The 22,322-nt window shown below is 54.4% G+C and overlaps 1 protein-coding gene across 1 annotated transcript in view; it reads right to left on the bottom strand.

The window, feature by feature from the left end:
• The window catches only part of LRRC75A (leucine rich repeat containing 75A), a gene marked incomplete at its 5' end in the record, with an annotated part of 42,910 nt that extends 20,588 nt beyond the window's left edge, over nt 1–22,322 (bottom strand). The window contains one exon of the mRNA XM_011227040.3: nt 22,149–22,322. Coding sequence (XP_011225342.2) covers nt 22,149–22,322 — 174 coding nt within the window. The remainder of the gene's footprint in view (nt 1–22,148) is intronic.

Below are 22,322 nucleotides of genomic sequence, written 5' to 3'. Positions count from 1 at the left end.
CTTTCTCTATCAAATAAATAAGTAAAATCTTAAAAAAAAAAAAAGTCTTGGAGATCTAATACACGGTACCGTGATTGGAGACAACAAAACTATTACAAACATTAACCTCGCTGAGAGACTAGATCTTAATTGTTCCCACTGCTAGAAGAAATGACAAGTATGTGATGCCCAGAGGTGTTTGCTCAGCCAACCATACCAAAACATCAATGTATCCAAGCAAAGTTGTACATCTGAAACTTACACAGTGACAATGACATCTCAATTTCATACACTGTATTTCAATGATAAACACAATAATTATATATGAAATAACACAATATCAATTATATCTCAGGTTTTTGGTTTTTTTTTTTTTTAAGGTTTGTTTATTTAATCTCTACTCCAACGTGGGGCTCGAACTCGTGACCCGGAGATCAAGAGTCGCATGCTTTTCTGACTGAGCCAGCCAGGCACCCCTCAGTTTTAAAAAGAAATTAAAACAGGGGCGCCTGGGTGGCACAGCAGTTAAGCATCTGCCTTCGGCTCAGGGCATGATCCTGGCGTTATGGGATCGAGCCCCACATCAGGCTCCTTGGCTATGAGCCTGCTTCTTCCTCTCACACTCCCCCTGCTTGTGTTCCCTCTCTCGCTGGCCGTCTCTATCTCTCTCTCTGTCGAATAAATAAATAAAATCTTAAAAAAAAAAAGAAATTAAAACAGAGAGTATAAAGGAATCCTGATACCGAAAGGAATTTGAGAACTTCAGGGTTAGAATACTGGGGTGCTCTGGGAGAAATGGGCTAACCTGAGGGTTGGAGAACCAGGTTAGATGCTGGGGAGCCTTTGAAAAGGGTTTATCTGCCCAAGGCCTTCCCTTGGGGTCCTAGGGAAAACTCCTACTCTGTATATAGCAAGCTTTCCTTCCTTCTCGAGTTACCCTGACCCCTTGGTGAGGCTCTCTGTGTGAGTGCAGCTTTGAGGGCTGGTGCTGAGGGGTCCAGGAGAGGGACGCTGGTGTCTGGGAGAAGGCTGGTGTCTGGGAGAAGGAGCGACATTCAGTTCCAGGGTCTGGCTCCAGACTTTCAACCTAGTGATGAATGGCTCTGGAGGACTGGCACTGTGGGGCTGGGAGGGAGGAGGGTCACTGGGAATTTCAACTTACCAGCCCGCCAGCTCCATCCCTGCTTGGTCTTTGCGGGTATAACTGGAGATCCAATTTCTGCTCTTCCATTTTTTTTTAAATGTTAAAACTACTCTGTTGACGATAAGATCTGGCATTCTGCATTCGGGGTTGGAAATGGATTTGGGGACTGAGCTGGAGTGTTTGCTACCTGTCCTCAGTACTTCCCCATGACTGGACTCATACCCATCCTTTGTGTTCTTGCAGGGCTGGAGGAGTTTTCCCCTTGGAATACGGGAGGGGGGGGTGTTTTCTGAGCTCTAGCCTATCCAAAAAAAAATGTTTTAAAAATATTTTATTTCTTTATTTGTCAGAGAGAGCACAAGCAGGGGGAGCGGGAGAGGGAGAAGCAGATTCCCTGCTGAGCATGGAGCCCCATGCAGGGCTCGATCCCAGAACCCTGCAATCATGACCTGAGTGGAAGGCAGATGCTTGACTAACTGAGCCACCCAGGTGTCCCCGAAAATTTTTTTATATTGAAATCACACCTGCAGACAATCTGGCTAGATAATGCCACAGTCACTACTCATCACTTGGCCGCCCTTGGGATTCAGCGCCAGGAATGACTCTGAGTCACCCGATGTTTGTCTTTCGCTGCTTTTTCTGCCCAAGGTCCACAGGATGGTTCTGCCACGAACCTTTAGCTGCCTCTCCTAGACAGCCCCAGCACACTGTCCCTTTCCTGGGAACACCAGTTCAACATACAGGGGGACCTGAAAAGCCATTGATGTCTTTATTTTATTTTAATATTTTATTTATTTGTTTGAGAGAGAAAGAGAGTGAGGGAGAACATGAGAGCAGCGGAGGGAGAAGCAGATTCCCTGCTGAGCAGGGAGCCCAATATGGGGATTGATCCTGGGACTCTGGGATCATGACCTGAGCGGAAGGCAGACGCTTAACCAACAGAGCCACCCAGGTGCCCTTCATTGATGTCTTTGTAACAATCTCTGAAAGTCACCAAAGGGGCTTCCCTTCGTGATACCCCTCAAAACTCCAAAAATCCCTTCCCAGTATCTCTCCCCTGACCCCACCTGCCCCTCAGCGTCACATCTTCATGCTGCCAACCCTCTCAGCACCCGGCCCTTCCCTTCCTGATACAAATCAACATCTCTGGCTGATCCAGATCTTAGATCACCCCCCTCGCCAACTGGAAAATACCAAGTGTTAGCAAAGATGGGAGGAAATTGGAACCCTCGTGCTTGCTGATGAGAATGTAATATGGTACAGTCACTGTGGAAAACAGTATGGCACTTCCTCAAAAAATTAAAAATAGAATTACCATATATGCCCCCAAAGAACCGAAAGCAGGGACTCAAGCCAATATTTGCACATCTGTGTTCATAGAAGCATTATTCACAACCGCCGAAAGGTGGAAAGAACCCAAGTGCCCACCCACAGATGAATGGAGAAGCCAAGTGTGGTTGACACATACAATGGAATATTCTTCAGTCACAAAAGGGAATGACATCCCATATATGCCACACCATGGACAAACCTTGAGGACATCATGCTAAGTGAAATAAGTCAGTCACAAAGGGATAGTCCCACTTATATGAGGTTCCAAGAGCCAACAAATTCATGGAGACAGAAAGTAGGATGGTGGCTCCCAGGGGCTGTGGGGACAAGGAATGGGGAGTTCGTGTTTAATGGGTATGGAGTTTCAGCTTTGCAAGATGACAAGAGTTCTGGAGACAGATCGTACAACAATGTGAATGCACTCAACGACACTGACCTGTAAAAATGGTTAAGATGGTACTTTTTATGCTCTGTGTATTTTGCAACAATTTAAGAAAAGACCCAGGAAGACAAACACAGACGCCTTCCAGAGATAGGAGGCGGCATCAGGAGAAGGGGACTGACACATCTGGCCACTTTTTTCCCCTATCACACTAGGTTATTAAAAGTTTCTGCTGCTGTGTGTCCACTGTCCATCTTTCCATCTCCAAACAAGAACCTTTTCTCAGCCTGTCTCTTCATCAGGAAAACCAACATTGGCTCCCAGCGTCTTCTGATTTTATCGTTTATTTATTTTTTTAAGGATTCTATTTCTAAGTAATCTCCACACCCAGTGTGGGGCTCGAACCCACAACCCTGAGATCAAGAGTCGCACGCTCTCCGGACTGAGCCAGCCAGGCACCCCTTTCCACAATACACTCTCACAGAGGGTCTCACGTTTGCCTTCCTTGTCCTTGGCCTTGAACTCCTGTTCCGTAGCACCAGGCTTGGCTTCCACTGCCTCCAGTAAGGACCACAAGTGGGCGAGGATTTCACATCCCAGCAATTCTTATTTTTCTCATTAATCTCGCTTTCCATCTCACCCTCTTGTTTTTTCCCAACTCAGCTTGGCCTCTTTTGGTGGCATTTTGTTCTTTTCCTACCAAGTTCATTTCTTTTTTTTTTTTTTTTTTAAAGATTTTATTTATTTATTTATTTGACAGAGATGGAGACAGCCAGCGAGAGAGGGAACACAAGCAGGGAGAGTGGGAGAGGAAGAAGCAGGCTCATAGCGGAGGAGCCTGATGTGGGGCTCGATCCCATAACGCCAGGATCACGCCCTGAGCCGAGGGCAGACGCTTAACCGCTGTGCCACCCAGGCGCCCCCCAAGTTCATTTCTTCCAGACCCTGCTGTACACCTTTTCAGAGGTCAAGGTTCAGCTTCCATAGCATTTATGTATCCTACACCCAGGATTTTTTTTTTCCCCCTCACTTGCTCACCCTTGAAGGAGGAGCAATCTAGTGAGACCCACATCTATCATCTGCCTCGTGTGACACTGTGATTTATAATAAGAAATATATATTTGGTCTTTGTCCCCATTTCTGGCACAGAGCTCTTAAAATCCTTGAAATTTCCTAAGTGATGGAAGTGACAGAGTGTCTTTTGTCATGTTAATGAGGTGACTTTTGGAAAGCCCCTGGATCACCTAGTGAAGGGGGCTGGTTGCTGTGGTTAGAGGGTTGTGACTTTCAGTCCCCTCCCCCCCCCTCCGGGGAGGGGACAGGGGCTGGAGGTTGAGGCAGTCGACAACGGCCAATGATTTAATCAATCATGACTGCGTAATGAAGCCTCCATGAAAACCTCAGATGGGGTTTGGAGAGCTTGCAGGGTTGGAACCCAAAGACATATGGGGGAGAATGGCATGCTCAGCCCCGAAGCTCCGACTCCCTCCCCATCCCCTGCCCTATGGTCCCTTCCTGAGTTAAATCCTTTGTAATACATGGTCATCTAGTAAGTAAACTATTTTCCCGATATGAGTGGCACTAGCAAGTTAGTTGAACCTCAGGAGAGGATTAGGGGAACCTTCAACCTATAGTCCATGGGTCAGAAGCACAGGTGACAATCTGGACTTTCAATTGGCATCTTAAGTGGGGATGGGGGGCTATCTTGTAGGACCAAGCCCTCACCCTGTGGGATCTGATGCTCTCTCCAGGTAGACAGTGTCAGAATGGAGTTGAGTGGCACAGCACCCAGCCAGCTGGTGTCTGAGGACTGCCTGTTGGTGGAAAACCGCACCCACACACTGGAACTGGTAACCGGAATCTTGACCTTGTCCCATGGCCGCTTCCTGGGTAAGAGTCCAGTCCACCTTTTCAGGCTCTGGCTTGCTGAGGAAGCCAGCTCAGGGCGCAGCCTTGGACACTGAGCCAATGTCACTCTGACCTTGGGAAGGGACATCTCCCACCCCCACAGCCTGGGCCTCCGATGGGAGTCTGTGAAAATCCACAGTGGTGTCTGAGTCCCAGCACTTTCCCAGCCCGCCGGCCATATTGCACTTCCGGTGGCTACCCCCTCCCCCCCTTGGTGCCTCCTGGGTGCAGGGGAGGGGTGTGCCGCGGGGAGGCTGTAAGCACCACTCTTTCTGCCCCTCAAATCACGGCTTGAGTGGGAAAGGGGCCTCTGCCTGACTTCCTGATTCATGAAATCCTCAGACTGAGGAAGAAAGGGGCTTCCCTCCTCTGGGAGGCCCCAGATTCCTGATGGGAAGCTGGGGGCCAGCTCTGTCTGTCTGGGAGCGAGAGGAAGTTCCTCCCAGACTGTCCACCTGTCTCTGTTTCCAGCGTTTTTCATCTCTTTTTTTTGGCATGTCTTCTTAGGTATTTTAGGGGAAGGCTGGGGGAAGCCACACAGGAGGCTGCCAGGCGCACGCTATTTTAAACCACGGCCACCCCCTTCCCTTTTAAATGGAGGTTCTAAACCCATTCCCAGAAGGAAGGCCCCACGGGAAATTAGCTTGCCTCTGTCTCTCCCCTCCAGGCATGACTCCACAACGTCTGCGACAACAGAGCAGGGGAGGGAGGCCGGCTGCAAGCCCTGAATATTAACCAGCCAAGGTAGACAGCTTCAATATTGAAACCACCAGAGCCCGAATGTGCAAAGCTGCTTAATGAGGTTGTAATCAAACACAGTCCACCAGAAGGAGATTAATTAGAGTCCAGAGGGCAAGCAGGAAGCAGAACTGGCTTCTCTTTGCCAGCCACCCCCCTCCTTGGCTCTCCAGGGGCAGCCCCTCCTGAAGGAGGGGAAGGGCAGGGTCTGGGGAATACTGGCCTCCCCAGCTGAACCAACTCCTCCGTGGCCCCTCCCCCATGACATTCTGGCTGGCCTTCTAGGGGATTCCCAGGGGAGAGAAGGCAGCTATCAGCTGCCCTTCGGGAAGTGCAGCCCCAGGAAACCATGGGGGAGAGGAGCCAGAAGCTCTCCCGAGCCAGGGAGGGGGCCTGGTGCAGACTTCAGGCTGCGGCTGGCTGAGGGAAGCCAAGAGTCTCTGAGGAAGCAGGAAGGGGTCTTAAAAGCGCCCCAGGGAACAGAAGGGGCCCCTGGGGTGGGTGTCCACACCGAGTGTGAGAAAGTGATGGAGGATGCCTTGTCCCAAAGGCGGTTCCCGAGAAGACACATCCCTGATCCCAGTCCCTGCAGCCTGAGAATGCTAGCTCACATGAAAAAAGGGTCCTTGCCGATGTGCTTAAGTCAGGGGTCTCAAGATGAGATCAGCCGGGGTTATCCAGGTGGGCCCTAAATCCAACGACAGGCGTCCTTGTAAGAGTCACAGAGAGCAAGGTGACAGGAAGGCAGAGGCAGAGACTGGAGTGAGGCAGTCCTAACCGCCAGGGGCTGGAAGAGACAAACCATGAAATCACCTGTACAGCCTTAGGAGGGAGCCTGGCCCTGCCAATGTCTTGACGTTGGACTTCTGACATTCAGAGCAGTGAGAGAATAAGCCACCGAGTTGTTCCGTTGTTCTAAGCTACCAAGTTGGTGGTCCTTTGTTATGACACCCAATTCAAAACGAGGGGCATTTTTCCCCAGGGGATGTGCCAAGGAGGGCAAGTGGGCTGGGACTCCTCCCCTCTTCCAGCCCTGCCCGGAGCACAGCTGTGGGCAACCCAGGACCATGTGCCCAGAAATTGACTTCCTATTTCTACCAGGCCTGGGTCCTGTCTGGGTGCGTGTATCCCTGACACACTCTTTGCTGTCTGCTTCCAGAGGTGGGACTGGCTGGTCAGAGTTGCTCCCTGTAGGATTACCTGCACTGGGATGATTCCCTGCTCCATATGAGAAAGAACATTTAAAAGTAGTGATTTTTGGGGGGGCACCTGGGTGGCTCAGTTGTTAAGCGTCTGCCTTCGGCTCAGGGCATGATCCCAGAGTGCTGGGATCGAGCCCCACATCAGGCTCCTCCACTGGGAGCCTGCTTCTTCCTCTCCCACTCCCCCTGCCTGTGTTCCCTCTCTTGCTGGCTGTCTCTATCTCTGTCGAATAAATAAATAAAATCTTTAAAAAAACTTTTTTTTTAAAGATTTTATTTCTAAGTCATCTCTACTCCCAACGTGGGGCTCGAACCCACCACCCCGAGATCAAGAGTCCCATGCTCTGCCGCCTAAGCCAGCCAGATGCCTCTAAAATGGTGAATTTTACGTTATGTATGCTTTACCACAATAATTGAAAAAAAACCCACAGTGGTGAGCTCACAGTCATTGGAGGTATGTAAGCAGAGAGAGAATCACTCAGCACTGCTATAGCAGGATTTCTGCCCTGAGGGAAGGTAACCACTAAGGTTACCTGTGACTCTTGTCATTAGCATGACCACCAGCCCCCCACGTGAAATCCAGGAGCCAAGGGGCCAAGGGTGTGACAGGAATAGCTGGCCAAGGGTGTGACAGGAATAGCCTGGCAATTCCAATTTACCATGGGTAACTGAGTAATGGGACTTCAGGCTTCAGATTTCCAGCAGAACGCTCAGCGAGGACCTGGCCGAGTTTGGGACAGTTTCGAAATGCGTATGGGGCGCCTGGCGGGCTCAGTTGGAGAGCATGTGACTCTTGATCTCGGGGTTCCAAGAGTACCGAGTTCAAGCCCCACTTTGGGTGTACGGCCTACTCAAAAACAACAAAAAAACACTGCAAAACACGAAAAACTCCATCTCTGGGGCACCTGGCTGGCTCAGTCGGTGGAGTGTGCCNGGGGGGGCAACTTTTTTTTTTTTTTTTTTTTTTTAGATTTTATTTATTTATTTGACAGAGAGAGAGCGAGCCAGCGAGAGGGAACCCAAGCAGGGGGAGTGGGAGAGGAAGAAGCAGGCTCCCAGTGGAGGAGCCTGATGTGGGGCTCGATCCCAAGACTCTGGGATCACGCCCTGAGCTGAAGGCAGATGCTTAACAACTGAGCCACCCAGGCACCCCAAGTGTGCGACTCTTGATCTGGGGGTTGTAAGTTCGAGCCCCACGTTGGACGGGGAGCCTACTTAAAACAGAATGCTCAAGAGAACTTAATACTCGCCCTGTTCCTAACCTTAATCTGTTAAATTTTAAGAACTGTTTAGGAACTTGGGACAAGTCCTGCTTTTAAGGAAGGCTGTGCATAAATTTAAGAAAGCTTAATGTGTTAAATCAGTAACATCACTGATATATCTAAAGAAAGGAGTTACTGAAGTTATAAGTCCCACACCCTTACATACAATGGTTTAAATCTACTAGATTCATCAGCAGAATAATGGTATTTGTTTAATTTTTTTAAGAGATTTTATTTATTTATTTGAGACAGAGAGCATGAGAGCGAGCACAAGCAGCAGGGACCTGGGGCAGAGGGAGAGAGAGAAGCAGGCTCCTCACCGAGCAGGGAACCTGATGCGGGACTCGATCCCAGAACGCCGGGATAACGCCCTGAGCCGAAGGCAGACGCTTAACCTACTGAGCCGCTCAGGTGTCCCAGAAAAATGGTATTTGTAAGTTAAACATAAAATTGTGGCAGGCTTTAAAATTTCCACTTCAGTATTTTAAGTAGTAATTGAGAAAACCCAGGCATCCAGGCTGAGTCTGTGTTTGTATGTATATATGTGTATGTGATATGTGTATATGCACGTGAAATGTGTATACGTCTGTGGTGTGTTGTATGTATATGCATGTATGTGTGTATATGTGGTGTGTATGCATGTGGTGTGTGCGTGTACACACGTATGCTCCCTGCCCAGCTTGCCCGCCTGGCTGAGGGCCAAGGGGCAAGGAGTGGGGTTCTCTGGTCCTGCAGGGGTGGCTGGTGACTCTTCTGCTCCTCCTTGGCCACCCGGTCCCCTGCAGGGTTTTGAAGTCCAGCATCCTGGCCAGCTGGCCCTCCTTAACCTCGACCAGTGGTCCGGCTGCATCCGCCCTCCCCACTGGGATGCAGGGGCTGGGCGGACCTTCCCCTGGTGAGGGGTTTCATGGCTGTGTGTTTGTGTTTTAACTTCGAAGTCTTTCAAAATGACCCTCTGCATGAAACAGGGCCCTGGAAACAGATGCCTGGCCGTTGCCAAGTGTGATTTAATTAAAATCCAAGAAACAGCAGTAGCAACAAATAAATATGGAAAGGATACTTTTTCTGGGGGTGCCTGGGTGGCTCAGTCAGTTAAGTCTGGCTCTTGGTTTCAGCTCAGGTCATGATCTCGGGGTTGTGAGATCGAGCCCCTGGTCAAGCTTCGAGCTCAGTGGGGAGTCTGCTTCCCCCTCTCTCTGTCCCTCTGCCCCTCCCCCTGCTCACATTCTCTCTAAAGGAATAAATAAAATCTTCAAAAGAAATTTAAAAAAGATACTTTTTCTTAGGAAAAATATAGTCAGCTGGGAGGTGTAGCAGGCCTGAAGAGGGTTTGGTCTGCTCCCCCCTGGTCACATCTCCACCTAGACTCTGCTCAGGGTAGGACAGGAGGCACCGCAGCTCCCTGTCCTGGGTTAGACCCTAAGTCACTGTGTAGTTCTGGGCAAGTCATCCCTTGCACGGGGCAGCAAGCTCGCCTACAAAGGACGATCGCTCTTCCAGAAGAGGGAGCAGAAAGTAGGAGAGAGCGGAAGGGGGCCCTGGCCCCCAGAGGTTTGGAACACCAGGAATTCAACAAATAACCATTTCCTTTCTCCTGTCCGAGGAGGAACGTGTGAGCTACTGTGCTTTACTCTCTGAAAGGCGGGTGGGATTTGCGCTAATTCCCAAACTTAGCTTCCGAGCCCCTCCCCACTTCCCCATATCTTGTGGGGCTGGGATTCTGCAGGAAGCCTGGGGCCAGAGGGTCCCCCAGGGCCCCTAGCTTTTCTACATTCCAGAATTCTCGGCACTTTGTCATCGTTCCAGTGCCTTCCTGATCTTTCTGCTTGGGAAACAGTCTGCCTGGGTTGTTTATGCTTTCCGGTGAATACATTTGTCCCTCTCTGCGGTCAGTTTTGTCTGTTTGAGATGAACGTTCTGGTCCGCTGTCAAAGGAACCGCAGGCAATGACAAAGAGGTGGAGGCACGACTCAGACCCTCCTTCTGGCTCCTACCATCCTGCTTCCCAAGTAGGACAGCCTTCCCAGAAACAGCCCATTTCTCAGCGTGAGAAGCTGAGGATTGGAGGGTTGTCTCATACAGTGAGTGAGTTGCAGGGATGGGAGGGCCCCAGAGTCCCTCAAAGTTTCTAACTCGTTCTGTTTAGCACCAACCCATAGAGGACAAGGGTACTAGGGTTCTTCAGAGAAACAGAACCAATAAGGGTGTGTGTGTGTGAGAGAGAGAGAGAGAGAGAGAAGGAATTGCCTCATGTGATTGTGGGATCTGGCAAATCTGAAGTCTGTAGGGTAGGCCGGCATGCTGAGGACCCAGGAAACAGCTGACGTTGCAGTCTTGAGTCTGAAGGCAATCTGGAGGCAGGATTCCTTCCCACCTTGTCTCTCAAGGTCTTCAACTGATTGGATAAGGCCCACCCACATTCTGGAGGGCCATCTGCCTTACTCAAAGTCTATTAATCTCATCTAAAAATCCGTTTGCGGTGACATCTAGACTCTTGTTTGACCAACACTGGGTACCATGGCCTGGCCAAGCTGACACGTAAAAGTAATCACGACAAACTAAGGGTTTACCACTTTAAATCTCTAGGTCAGAGCCAAGACCCAGGCAAAGCCTCCAAGAATCTGGGTGAGCAGAGATGAGTCACGCTGGAGAAGGGATCCAGCCTGAATCCAGCTAGCTCCCAACTCCAAGCAGGAAGTGGCGTAGAGGGAGGAGGAGGAGATCCCCCAAGGTCCAGGGCCCAGTGTGAGGCCTTCCTTCACCTCCGCGATCAGCCAATGCATCAGGCAATTCTCCCAAGAACTTTCCGTTCAGAATCGGTGACTTTGAGGGCCTGTCACTAAGGAGCTGCACGTCATTCCCCCGGCAGAGGGGAGGGCAGACGCTGGCCCAGGGAAGGGAGCCACCGGTGTGCTCTCGGTGGCTCCCCCAGCAGGGGCCCCAGCCACACAGAATCTTCCCTGGCCTGAGGCCCTGGTCCTCAGGGTGGACGGAAGGAACAGGGCCTCAACCAGCAGTAGCAAGAAGGAATCCGTGGGACTTAGAGGCTGAAAAGGAAGGAGGGGTCTTGGCATGGTTTCTGGGAGGTCACTAAGTTTGTCCACGGCTTCCTGGGACCATGAGAGGGAGGGGAGCGCGTGGAGGGGAGAGGCCCAGAGCCGCAGGCCCTGCGCAGGCTAAGAGCTCTCCAGCAGGGTCCAAGCCCTCTCTTTCCATCCTGCATCCCTGCGTTCTGCCCACAGGATTTCCCTTGGTGGGCCTTTTCCCTCCAGACCGTGGCCCAGGCGGGACACCTGGGAGCCCTGTGCTGCACCCCTTCTCTTGCTCCTCCAGGCTTCCTGGCCGGCCCCTTGCTAGTTTCTAGAACAGTGTCTCTACTTCCATCCCAACACCTCTCTCCTTTTTGGGCATGGCCCCCTCCCCCTTCCCTGTTCTCCCCATCGCCCCCAGAATGCCCACTTTTGGGTCCTTGCTCATGCACCAGCCTCTCTTTGAGGTGCGTCATGGACCAAAAACATTTCTGTTCTTCTCGCCCTGCGTAATGGATTCTCTACCCGCAGGTGAATTCCGGAGAGATGGGAATTCTTGGAACAGGTACCTTGGGACCTTTTTTTTTTCCCCCTTAAGATTTTATTTATTTATTTGTCAGAGAGAGAGCATGAGCAGGGGGAGGGGCAGAGGGAGAAGCAGGCTCCAGGGAGCCCGATGGGGGACTCGATCCCAGGACCCCGGGAACATCACCTGAGGCAAAGGCAGACGCTTAATTGACTAAACCACTCAGGTGTCCCATAACCTTTTGTGTCTGAGTTTCCATAGCCAAGAACTGTAGCCCTCCACACTGCCAATGGTCTCTGGGCCACCAGCGGTCTGGAAACCCCAAGGGCAAGGATCCTGCCTCAAAGTGTATCCACCACAAAACTCCACAACTCTGGAAGGAAGTGGAAGATATAAGTCTGCAGTTGAGAATAAGAAGTTCAGAAGACCGGCACATCCTAGGAAGAACTACATCGGATGGGATTCTTTTATGGGGAGATGTGGGGGATATTTACAGGGGATGGGAGGCATCCAGGCCTTATTTCCCCTAGAACTAGTGGAGGCATGGAAACAGCCTGGGAAACTGGAGGGGAATTCCTGGATCCCTGGGACACAGGAGGGGCCAGAGCCCCTGGGAGCCCAGCCAGGAAGGACACCGTGATACCCCTGCATCAGGATGTTTTTTATTCTGTCTGACACGCTTTGAGAGGCAGGAGTGTTGAGCCGGAACCTTATAGAAGATGCCCAACTGCTCTCTAACTCCCCAGTTTAGGAAGAAGAGGGCGAGCATCTGGCTCAGAGTCAGAAATCACACGCTGGCTGACACTTTACTACTCCCTGCCTTGGGTGATTTGGGAAGGCTGTTTTGAGGACGTGAATGGGAAAGGGGTGAGGCTCCTGACTGGCCTCAGCTGATAAAGACTGAAATTTTGTGCACTTTCGCCAAGGCTGCCAAGTACAGCTGTGCAGGGCGTGTACTGTACAAAGGTGTCCCGGTGGGGCTGAACTCACCAAGATTTGACTCTGGCTCTGCCAGCCAGGGGGTGTCCTCTATCTCTCACAAAGGAACTGTATGGGCAAGGAGATGCCCTGCATCTTGCTGAAAGAAACCAAGGTGATGAGGCGTCCCTGGGTCACCTGGATTCACTGAATGGCCTCCACACCAACAAAGTCCTTGCTTTCCTTAGGCTGCCAGGAGCAGAGGAACCACAGGAACCCCTTTCTCTCTGTCCAAGTCCCCCAGGGAGGGGGAAGGGGCAGACCCAAGCCCCTTGATTCTCTAAGGACATTCAAACCCCAGCCCTTCCTGTTCTCTGGTGGCCGGGACCCAGCATCACAGCCAGGAGTGAGCCAACGGGACCACAATAGGCAAGATGGTCAGGTGGCCCATTAGAAGGCCAGCGGCCTGGCCCTGCGCCTGGTGCCAGGTGGGCCTAGAGCCCCTACCATGCTTCTTCCTCTGTAGCCTCTGTTTCTCTCATTCTCTTACCTACCCAGGGAGAAAGAGACAGCCCCATGGGAAGGCCATCAGGAGCCCTAAGTAAGAGATTATAAACCCGGGGCGCCTGGCTGGTTCAGTCAGTTAAGCATCTGCCTTCGGCTCAGGTCATGATCCCAGGGTCCTGGGATCAAGCCCCTCGTTGGGCTCCCTGTTCAGTGGAGGGGCTGCTTCTCCCTCTCCCTCTGCCTGCCGCTCCCCCTTGCTGTGCTCTCTCTCTGTCAAATAAATAAATAAAATCTTTAAAAAAGAGGAGAGAATATGAACCAATCTCGGCAAATCCGTCAGAGTCACACTGAGTTTACTGTATGACACTGGAGTTTGAATTAACACCTGGGTCCTGGCAGGTGCGAAGGAGGACATCTCGCAGGGTGGAGGGCCTGAGCGGGGTCTGGGGTGGGGAAGGGAGCAGAGTCAGGCAGTGAGTGGGTCACCACCACTGTCAGGACGCAGACAGGGCTGGGCAGGGCGAGGCAGGCTGGCATTCAGCAGGGGAATGTCCGCCCTGGTCCGGTATCCCAGCTATGGGTGCAGGCCTCCGGGACAGTGGGATGGACAGTTGCAGTCTGACCATTTACCAGGAGTGAAAACCAGAAAGACATGTTTTGTTCCCAGCTGGGATTCCTTGGGGACCACCCAGCTGACCACAGAGCCGTCCCTCCCCAGCAGCCCCTGTGGCTCCTGTCCTTCTCTTCCTCCAGCCCTCCCCAGGGTCTGGTCTGCACGGTGTGTGCGTGTGTGTGTGTGTGTGTGTGCGTGTGTGTGTGTGTCCCTGCCAGGCATGCCGGGCCCAGCTGGCTGCGGTACAGCATGTGCTGGGCCAGACAGGTTGTCGTCCAGGGTGGGGTGGACTCTCCCAGTCTCCATCAGCCCCCAGCCCCGTGGGATGGAATCCTGCCCCACTCCTGCCTGTGTGGGGCCTGAGCCCGAAGCTCCAGAGGCAGTGACTGCATGGACAGAACTAAGGGCAGCAGGGGCTGTGGAGGAAGGGGTGGAGGAAGGGGTGGGTTGCTCACAGACGGCTGTTTTCCCAGGCCTGTCCCTGCAGGCGGATGGTATGCTTCTGTGGGGAGACCCCTGGAGGTCTTACCCCCTGCCTGGCGGTCCTTGGTGGGCCGGCGGTGTCCCACAAGCCTCCTTGGGCAGCCTGCAGCTGTGGGTGACGGCTCCCCAGGGAGAGCAGCTGTGGGGAGCTGGGGTGCCTGGAGGGGCACAGAGAGGGCTGGAGCTCCCTGTGGGGGCACTGGTGAGCTCTATGGGGAACCTAGGCTGAGGGCACGGGAGGAGGGCAGGATGCACGGTCCAGACCCGAGCACCAGGGCTGCTGGGAGGGGTCGCTCGGGGCAGGTGAGGCAAAGCCCCAGCTAGGAGGCGGACGGGGAGCTGGGCTTCCTGCCGCCTTCAGGCTCTGGGCGGGCATCCACGCAGGAGCCCTGTGGGAGTGCTGTGGGCCCTGCCCCTCTGGATGCCCCCACGTCCGCCCCCTGAGGCCACTCCTCTGGCTCTCTGCCCAGCGCAGCCTCCCTGCCTCTGTGGCCAGAGTCAGTGGCAGAGCGGGCATCTGACCGGCTCCGGCTGGCTCTACACTCACTCGCCACCACCCGCGGTACCAGCGGCTCCTCTGATCCCTCTAAAAATGAGCACCGTGGCCAGCCTGACTTTTCCCACTTCTTCCCAGGCTGTCCGCCCCGTGGGTGCTCAGGAGAAGTCTGCTGGGTCAAAGAACCAAGCACCAGTGTGGCCAGGTTGCAGAAGGCGCTGGGCTGGGGTCCTGCTCTGCCTGGGCTGGGACTCTGGGTCTCTGGGGGCAGCACAGAGGCACCAAGGAGGGGCCTGCGGGAGGGAGGGGAGAGAGGCAGATGTGAGGGGGGCCCAGGCAGCCTCCTGGGGGCAGATGAGGTGGCGGGGAGGGGAAGCCTGAATGACTCCCACAAGAAGCAGGTTCCAGCAGGGCCTGGCCAAGCCTGGGGACAGGCCTTGTTCTCCTCCCTGACACCCCGGGTGCAGGGCTCACAGGACAACGCAGGCCTCTGTCAACACTGGTCTTTGCTCACGCACTGTCGCCCGGAGCTACGTGAAGTTCCACAGGTCCCCTGCTCTGGCCTCTGCCCCCGATGCTGTGTGACTACTGTCCTCTGTCAGAGGAGGGGTAGGTCAGCTAGGACTGCTGTATGCACGACAGGCCGGCCTCCGCCGTGGCCAGCGTGGGGGTGTGTGTGTAGGGGTTGACCCCAGAGCCCCAGGGGCTGCTTCCCTCCAGAAGCCCCTCCCTGTGTCCTGGCTCTCTCTTGCACTGGCTGGAGACAGGGGAGTGACCTTGGGGCCTGAATGTGAATCTGGCTCCGAGCCTGGAAGAAATAAGTGACCACAGATGGGAATGAATGGGTCTCTCTGAAACCATGGGAGCCTGGTTGGAACCTGTGTGGTGGCAGAAGACCTCAGGGCCATCTCAACCACACACCCCAATGTTCTGTAGATGGGGGCACTCAGGCCAGAGAAGGGAAGGAACTGAGCAAGGTAGCGTCTGAGCTTGGACCCGAACCAAGGGCTCCTGGTTGCCAGAGAAGGGGGCTACCCTTGCAGAGCCCTTCCTCTGGGCCATGCTAAGTGGCTGCCCCAGCACCAGCCTCCTGGGTCCTCACAATCCCTCCAAGCGCCAGGAGGAAGCATTATGACTGCGGTGTGGTTGCCTGCTGCCTCCCCCGTGCCTAGAACAGTGCCTGGAAGAACGGGCCCGCGATTGTGGAAGAGACGAATTAATTCCCGCTGTCTTTTGCTCATCTGCCTTTTCATCTTTTGCTACAATGATTATTCAGTGCTTTCATAATATTAAAAACCCCCCCTTTTTTTTTTTTTTTTTTTTTTTTTTTTTTTTTTTTTACTGTAAGCAATACCCTGCCAACCTCCCAAGACTATTTAAGGAGCAAAACAAACACGGGAAAACGCTTTATGGACTAGAAAGCGACGTGCACACCGGAGGGGTGTCTCCAGCTGCCTGCCCCCTGGCTCAAGGCACCGGAGCGCCCAGCAGATGACTGAAATGATCCGGACCCCTCTCTCCACCTCCACCAGCCCTTCTGTCCTCCTGCCAGGGAGGCTAGGGGCGAGCTGCAGAAGGAAGCTGACCAGGGGCAGCCGGCTAACAAGAGGCGAAGAGTCTGCTCCCCGGCCCCGAGGACACGGAGAGAAACACACAAGCACAAAGAGAAGCCGAAGCCGGCAGAAAGCTAGGGATGGACGCCGAGGGCTGAGCAGGGGCAGGGGGACAGCCTGGAGGTGGGCACCGACCCCAGACCCCAAGTGAGGCCACCTCTGCAGGCGATGCGCTCTGACACCCCTCCACCCCACCCTCCCAGCCGGACTCCTGCATCTATGCTGCTTAAGATAAAGTTAGAAACATCAAAATGCCACATCCCTTTGAGCAGTGGCTGTCAGCAGAACTCCATATGGCTATAGCAGCCAGGAGTTGGAGCTAATAAAAGTTTAAAAAAAAAAAAAAAAGCTGGGAAATGCTCCCGGAGAGCCACGTGGGCACAGCTCAGGGCCGGGTGGGCGGGGTGGGGAGGAGAACAGGCACGGAACGAGGGGGGCCCCCCCAACCCCTGCTCCCTGTGCCAAGGTCACCGATCTCATCAGGACAGCCAGCTCTCCTGGTAACAGTGAGCCCAAGACACAGTGATTGAGTCTGTTTTGGACAGCTGGGCTCCTCTCCCACCCCTCCAGTTTCTCCTAATAAATGAGGCTGTGATACAGCCGGGGGGCGGGGGGAGGAGCGTGCGGCTGTGTGTGTCATTTTTCTCACGGGTCCCCCACAGCGCTGCTCTTGGAGGGAAAGAGGGGGCAGATGGCTGGCGGAGATCCCCACGTAAAGGAGGGGATCTCCTCCGCCATTGACCCCACCCCTTGAGCATCCTGGTGCGGAAGCCAGAGAAAGGCCCTCATCACCCCTGTGACTCTTTTGCAAGGTGGCTCTCACCTGCAGGAGGAGTGTTGGGGGGGGCAGAGGAGCCGCTGGCAGCCTGCGAATGGGGGGGGCAGTGGCGGTGTCAACTCTGCGGGTTGCTGGAAGGATAACCTGGCCCCATGCTTGGAGTGGAAACACTCCAGAAGCCGGAGCCAGACCATGCTGGCTCCTGAGAGAGAGTTCCAGGGGCAGTGGCCTGGGGCACAGACGTGTGCCCGAGAAGAAGTTTAAAATCCATTCGATGAGGATTTCTTGAAACCCCACCATGCCCAGTACGCGATCTATGGCCCCTGTCCCAGGAAAGTGTGAAGGGAAATGAAATGACATTGGGGAAGGGGGGTGGTTGCCATGCACCAAAGAGGGGGACACCAAGGTGGGGTGTCCACAGATGGACCCCAGGGTATTTTAGGAGCCCTGAAGACGAACAGCAAAGCAAAGGCTGATTATCTCTGAGGAGGTGGGCATTTGTTCCAGAACGCAGGAGCTCTCTGGCCCAGCTCCCAGCCCTGCTGCGGTGGCTGGCCGTAGAGGCTGCCGCGTCTCCCGTCTTGTAAACCAGCAAAGCAGGCTTTGGCAAGGGATTCCTTCTGCAGCTTTCTAAACTGGAAATGCCTGCGCCCAGCGCAGTCAGAGAGCGGTGGATTTTAAAAAGGAAGCTTTCTCTTTTGTGGACGAAAGGAACATGATTCAGCATAAGCACCAGATCAGGAACGGGGAGGCCAGGCTCTCCCTCCCGGCTCGGCTCCCCTCCTGCGACCTCGACAGAGGCTCCAGACTGCACCTGTAGGACAGGATCTCCAGGGTGCCCATGGAGGCCTGGGCACCGGGCCACTCCTCTCTCCAAGAACACCACCACCTGGCAGGCTGCCAGGAACAGCCAGGCCCCGAGGACGTTGCTCCCAGACATCCCGCCACGCAGAAGGCAAATGTGTCAGATCTCACGACCCTACTAAGGCCTAGTAAATAAGCCCCCAGACATACAGCTGTGGCTGGGGATTCGAGAGCTTTCTGAGGACACACGGTGACAGTGGGGGCCGATGCATAGCTTCACAGTGCACAGACTTATTAAAGAATGTCACAGGCCTGTGGGTGTTCACTACCGTGCCAGGGACAACGGTGGTGGTGGGGTCTCCGCGCTCAGGAAGCACAATGACTTAGTCTGACCAACAAACTCTACGTCAGGTGAAAAACTATATGCAGATGATTAATGGCTCCCTGGTGTCGCGAGACCTAAAAGGAGAGTGAATATCAGAGCCAAGGGCTGACATGGAAGCTGGCCTCGGAAAGGCAAGGAACATTCACTGGAAACAAGGAAAGGCATTCCAGGTCAGGGAAGACTCAGATCGAGGCCAAGGGTGGGGGTGGGGGGGCTCCCTGTTTGGTGTCTGGTGGCCTTCCAAGCCGCTCACTGAAAGACTGAAAGAGATTTTCTTACGTGGGGTGTCAGAGGAAAAAGGTGACCTTCAAGGCCATTCTGTTCATCTTTCTGACTCCAGGTAGGAAACACCTGTCCAGTGCCCAGGTTCCCAGGGAGCCTCTCAGTGCTTGTCCACTATTTTCCCTGGGCCCTGGCGTGGGGTTCGTTTTTTGCATTAGCTGACATGGCTCATTTTCCCAGGTACAGAGTGAAGCCAGCTGACTGAACCAGGCGTCCAGGCCCAAGCCACAGCACTGGGTGGGACTGGACAGGCCAACCCTGGAACAGCTCTGCCCAGCAGGGCTGTGCCATATTGAACGGCAATAAACTGACTTAATCAGATGTCTTTCGGGGAAAGCAGGGAGGCAGGTAAACATAAGGAGATGGGCCCATTCAGCTTGGTGCATCCTGGGGAAACTGACCCCTTATTCTAGTGTCCCACGAAGCTGGCCAACAACCCAGTCTGCAATCTATGGGCCTCAGAGAGCCTGCTGGGCTCAAGAGGGGACAGCCCATCTCCCACACAGCCTGGCATTTGCCCTCTCTCCATGCCTAAAGGCACTTCTTCCCCAGAGCTCCTTAAAGATGGCGGCCTGGGCCCAAGGCTTAGGGAGAAGCGTCTGGGGAAGGGTCAGGCCTGCAGGAATGGAGCCCAGGGATGGGGAGAGGAATGGCCTCCTCTATCCACATCTGGCTTCTTTTGTCCCCACACGTTCCCCACGCCAGACTGCTTCTGAACTTGCACTGAGCTTTTGATCCAGACGGAGCTCAGGCAGGTTGGCAAGATCCAAAAACTCTTTGGGCCTGGCCTGAGAAAGGATACCAAGACCCTGCCCGTAGCCTGGCCGGCCCCTAAGTAGGACAGAGTCCCCTGTTTCTTATTCATTGCCATGAGAATGTATCTTGATTTGCAGAGCCAACTCAACTTCACATACTTTGTAGCGTTTGCTCTGCTCAGTCCCCCAGCTAGTCTTTGGGAAACGAGGAAATAGAATTCAGAGAGGTTATCTGCTTGGTCCAAGGTCAAAGCGGACTCAGGACGGAGAAGCAAGCTGCCTGAGCCGACCCTTGGCCCCAGGCTCTTCTCGCGACTGCACTGCTCCTGCAGAAAGAAGGGTTGCTGTACTCCTTCCGGCAGCTTCTTGGCATTCTGCCTGAACCCCTGAACCCTAGCTCAGGATTGTCAGCATTAAGTAAAGCCTCCTGATACCGCTCCAGCAAGTGACGCGCACAGGCTGACCTCAGAGCCTCCAATCAGGGAAACAACCCTCCAGATCTTAGAGGCGAAAGGGGGGCAATCAGAAGCAAGTGACACCAGCGACCGCCACAAACTGCCACACAAGGTCCTGAGGTCCCTGTTTCCAAATCACATAGCAGGGGAGGCGTGGTACCAGACTGGAGCACATCTTGAACCTGGGGGTCTGCAAACCCTCCGGAATTCTCGCAAGATTGCACATGTTGGTGCGAAGAGTGTCCATAGCTCATTCAGGGCTCAAAATGCTCCGGGACTTGAGGCTGAGAACAACAGGGGTCGAAGATCCCAAGTCCCCTCAAACCCTAGAGCTCATGGCCTACCCAGGCTAAAGGAGCCAACTGGAAAGGAAACACAATTTGGGAGAAAGAGCCACTTCTTTGCACAGATCCAGCTTGACAGTCCTCTAAAGGAACTCAAGGTCCTAGAAAACCGCCTCTGTGTCTCTCACGGACATTTGGACACCTGTGCTCCCCTCTCACACTGCCCAGGGCCCATGACCATTTCTGGAAGGAGCCCTGATCTGTATGTTCCAGGCTACTGGGCAGCTCTCCAGACCCCTCGGGCAGGCCCATTGCTGACTCCGGAGAGACCCGAGGCCCTCACCCACAAGCCAGAGGTCAAGGGAGCCTGACACAGGAGCTGGAAGGCAAGTTACCCTGCTGCTTTCACAGAAAAGGGGTGACTCTGATTAACCCCCATCATGCCCCCCATCAACCCTCCCAGTTCTGCCACTAGGAAGGGTGTCAGATGGCAAACAAGAACAACCTTTCCCAGGAAATGCTCCCTGTCTCAAGGACCCCGTGAGGCCACAGGAGCTTATCTACCCTCCAAACACCAGGGAGAAGTTCAGCTTCTCATGATGTGGAAACCTACTCAGTTTCAGAGGGACTGGAGGGGCCCACGGTGTCTGCCAACACCTGTGCGCTCTACGCGAACAGCCCTGGGGAATGTTGGCCTGACTTTGTTCTTTTACCCTTGACCCCCACCCGTCAGCCCTCTCCACTCTTCTGTACCCCCTGAAGTACCCACCCCAGTGCTGGGGGAATAACACGTGATCAGCAGAACCTTCTTACTGTCTGGGGTGCACAATGGGATAGGATGGTCTGGAAAATCCATCATTCTGTTTGAAAGCAACAGAGTTTCCATAGAGGCCATCCGCTGGCTTCCAATTTTCAAAAGACAGAGAAATATACACTGCTGAAGTTCTGTTGTGCACAATGTCATCCTTCTTCAATGATTCAATTCAGAGAAGACACCTAGGGATCCAGCAGCATCTCAGGCCTATTCTGGATGCTGTTTGGAAAAGTGGAGGCAAGAGCAGCAGCCCCACGTCCTCCCAAGTCCCCAAGCCCTGCTTCCTTCTCCCTGTGCAGCTCACACCTTGGGAACACACTCCTCAGCAACAGCCCACCAGACACGAAAGGTGTGTGTGTGGGGGGAGGGGCTGGGGAAGGGTGCTACAAAATCCTGGAGGGACGTGTGTCTGATTAGATTTTGGAAGCGCCTACAAGGAAGGCTCTCCTGCAGCCTCTTTCACTAGTGATAGAGAAACTTCAGAAAGGCCACCTGAGGTCCCCCCTCCCGGCTCTGCGTAAAACTCTACCACGGTTGGGGGTCAATCGAGGAGGTGTATGGGGCCTGGACTCTGTCACACACCCCCAAATCTGGGCCAAGGCAACTTGTTTGGTGATGCAGGAGAGACACCCTCCTGCCTCTCTCTCAACGAGATCCATGGAACAGGGGGCCCCCTCCCTCAAAAGAAAGTGAAGGAGGAAAACAAGCCAGAGACGGGGATAACAGCATCCACCCAGGCCAGCCCAAAGCAAAGAGGACTGGCCAGATCTGCAAAGTCAGTCCCTAACCAAGGGGACAGGGACAGGAACAGGATGAAGGCAGAGTGCTGGCTGCCTCCTGAAGTTCCTGCAGCCAGGTACTCACACAGGAAACCAAGCCAGCCCCCCGCCCCCCCCATCTCCACTGTTCAGCAGGGGTTCCCTGCAGAGCACCTGTCAAAGTAAGCCAGGGGAGATAAACGCTGTCTCCCGCCTCAACCGCAAACCAGGATGCCTCCCGGGTGGGCAAATGACCTCGGGACTGGCACCTCACCAGTCCCAGGGCTGTGCCCTTGGACTCCCCCTGGGGAAACTGACGACTGCGCAGTCCTTGAGGACCCTTGGTGACTACCAGCGGGTAGAGAGGAAGAAAAGCGCCCTGGCCCAGACCAGGCATCCCTCCCCGCATCCGCTCCCACCGACCATCCCTGGGACCTGCCTCCCTGTCTGCCTGTGGAGGAGACAAGCGGGGACATTATTCCAACAGGTCCCCTTCCGCCGGGCCTCACCCGGCCAGCCTTCCTCCGCCCCGCCCCGAGGCCTCAAATTCAGCGGGAGCGCCGAGGCACCTGCTGCCAGACCCGCTCCATCCCCGCGAAAAGGGGGCCCTGGGCGGTGCCCTCGGCGCTCCGGGCCTGCTCGGCAAGGGGCGGGGCGCTCCCGGGTCCGGCGCGCCCCCCGCGCCCCCTCCCCGCGCTCACCTGGCGCAGGTGTTGGAGCAGCGTCCCCGCCTCCTCCCGCCGGCCCTGGCGCACCATCCGCAGCAGCTCCTGGACCATGCCGACGCGCCGGTGGTAGGGGGGCAGCCCCGCAACGGCGCCCGCGCGCCCCGCCTTGTCCCCGGCGCGCAGCAGCAGCGACGCCCAGAAGTTCCG

This window comes from Ailuropoda melanoleuca, chromosome 17 (genome assembly GCF_002007445.2).
Source record: "Ailuropoda melanoleuca isolate Jingjing chromosome 17, ASM200744v2, whole genome shotgun sequence".
Taxonomy (NCBI): domain Eukaryota; kingdom Metazoa; phylum Chordata; class Mammalia; order Carnivora; family Ursidae; genus Ailuropoda; species Ailuropoda melanoleuca.
Note: the sequence above shows the minus strand (reverse complement) of the source record. Positions and strands in the feature narration are given on the sequence as shown.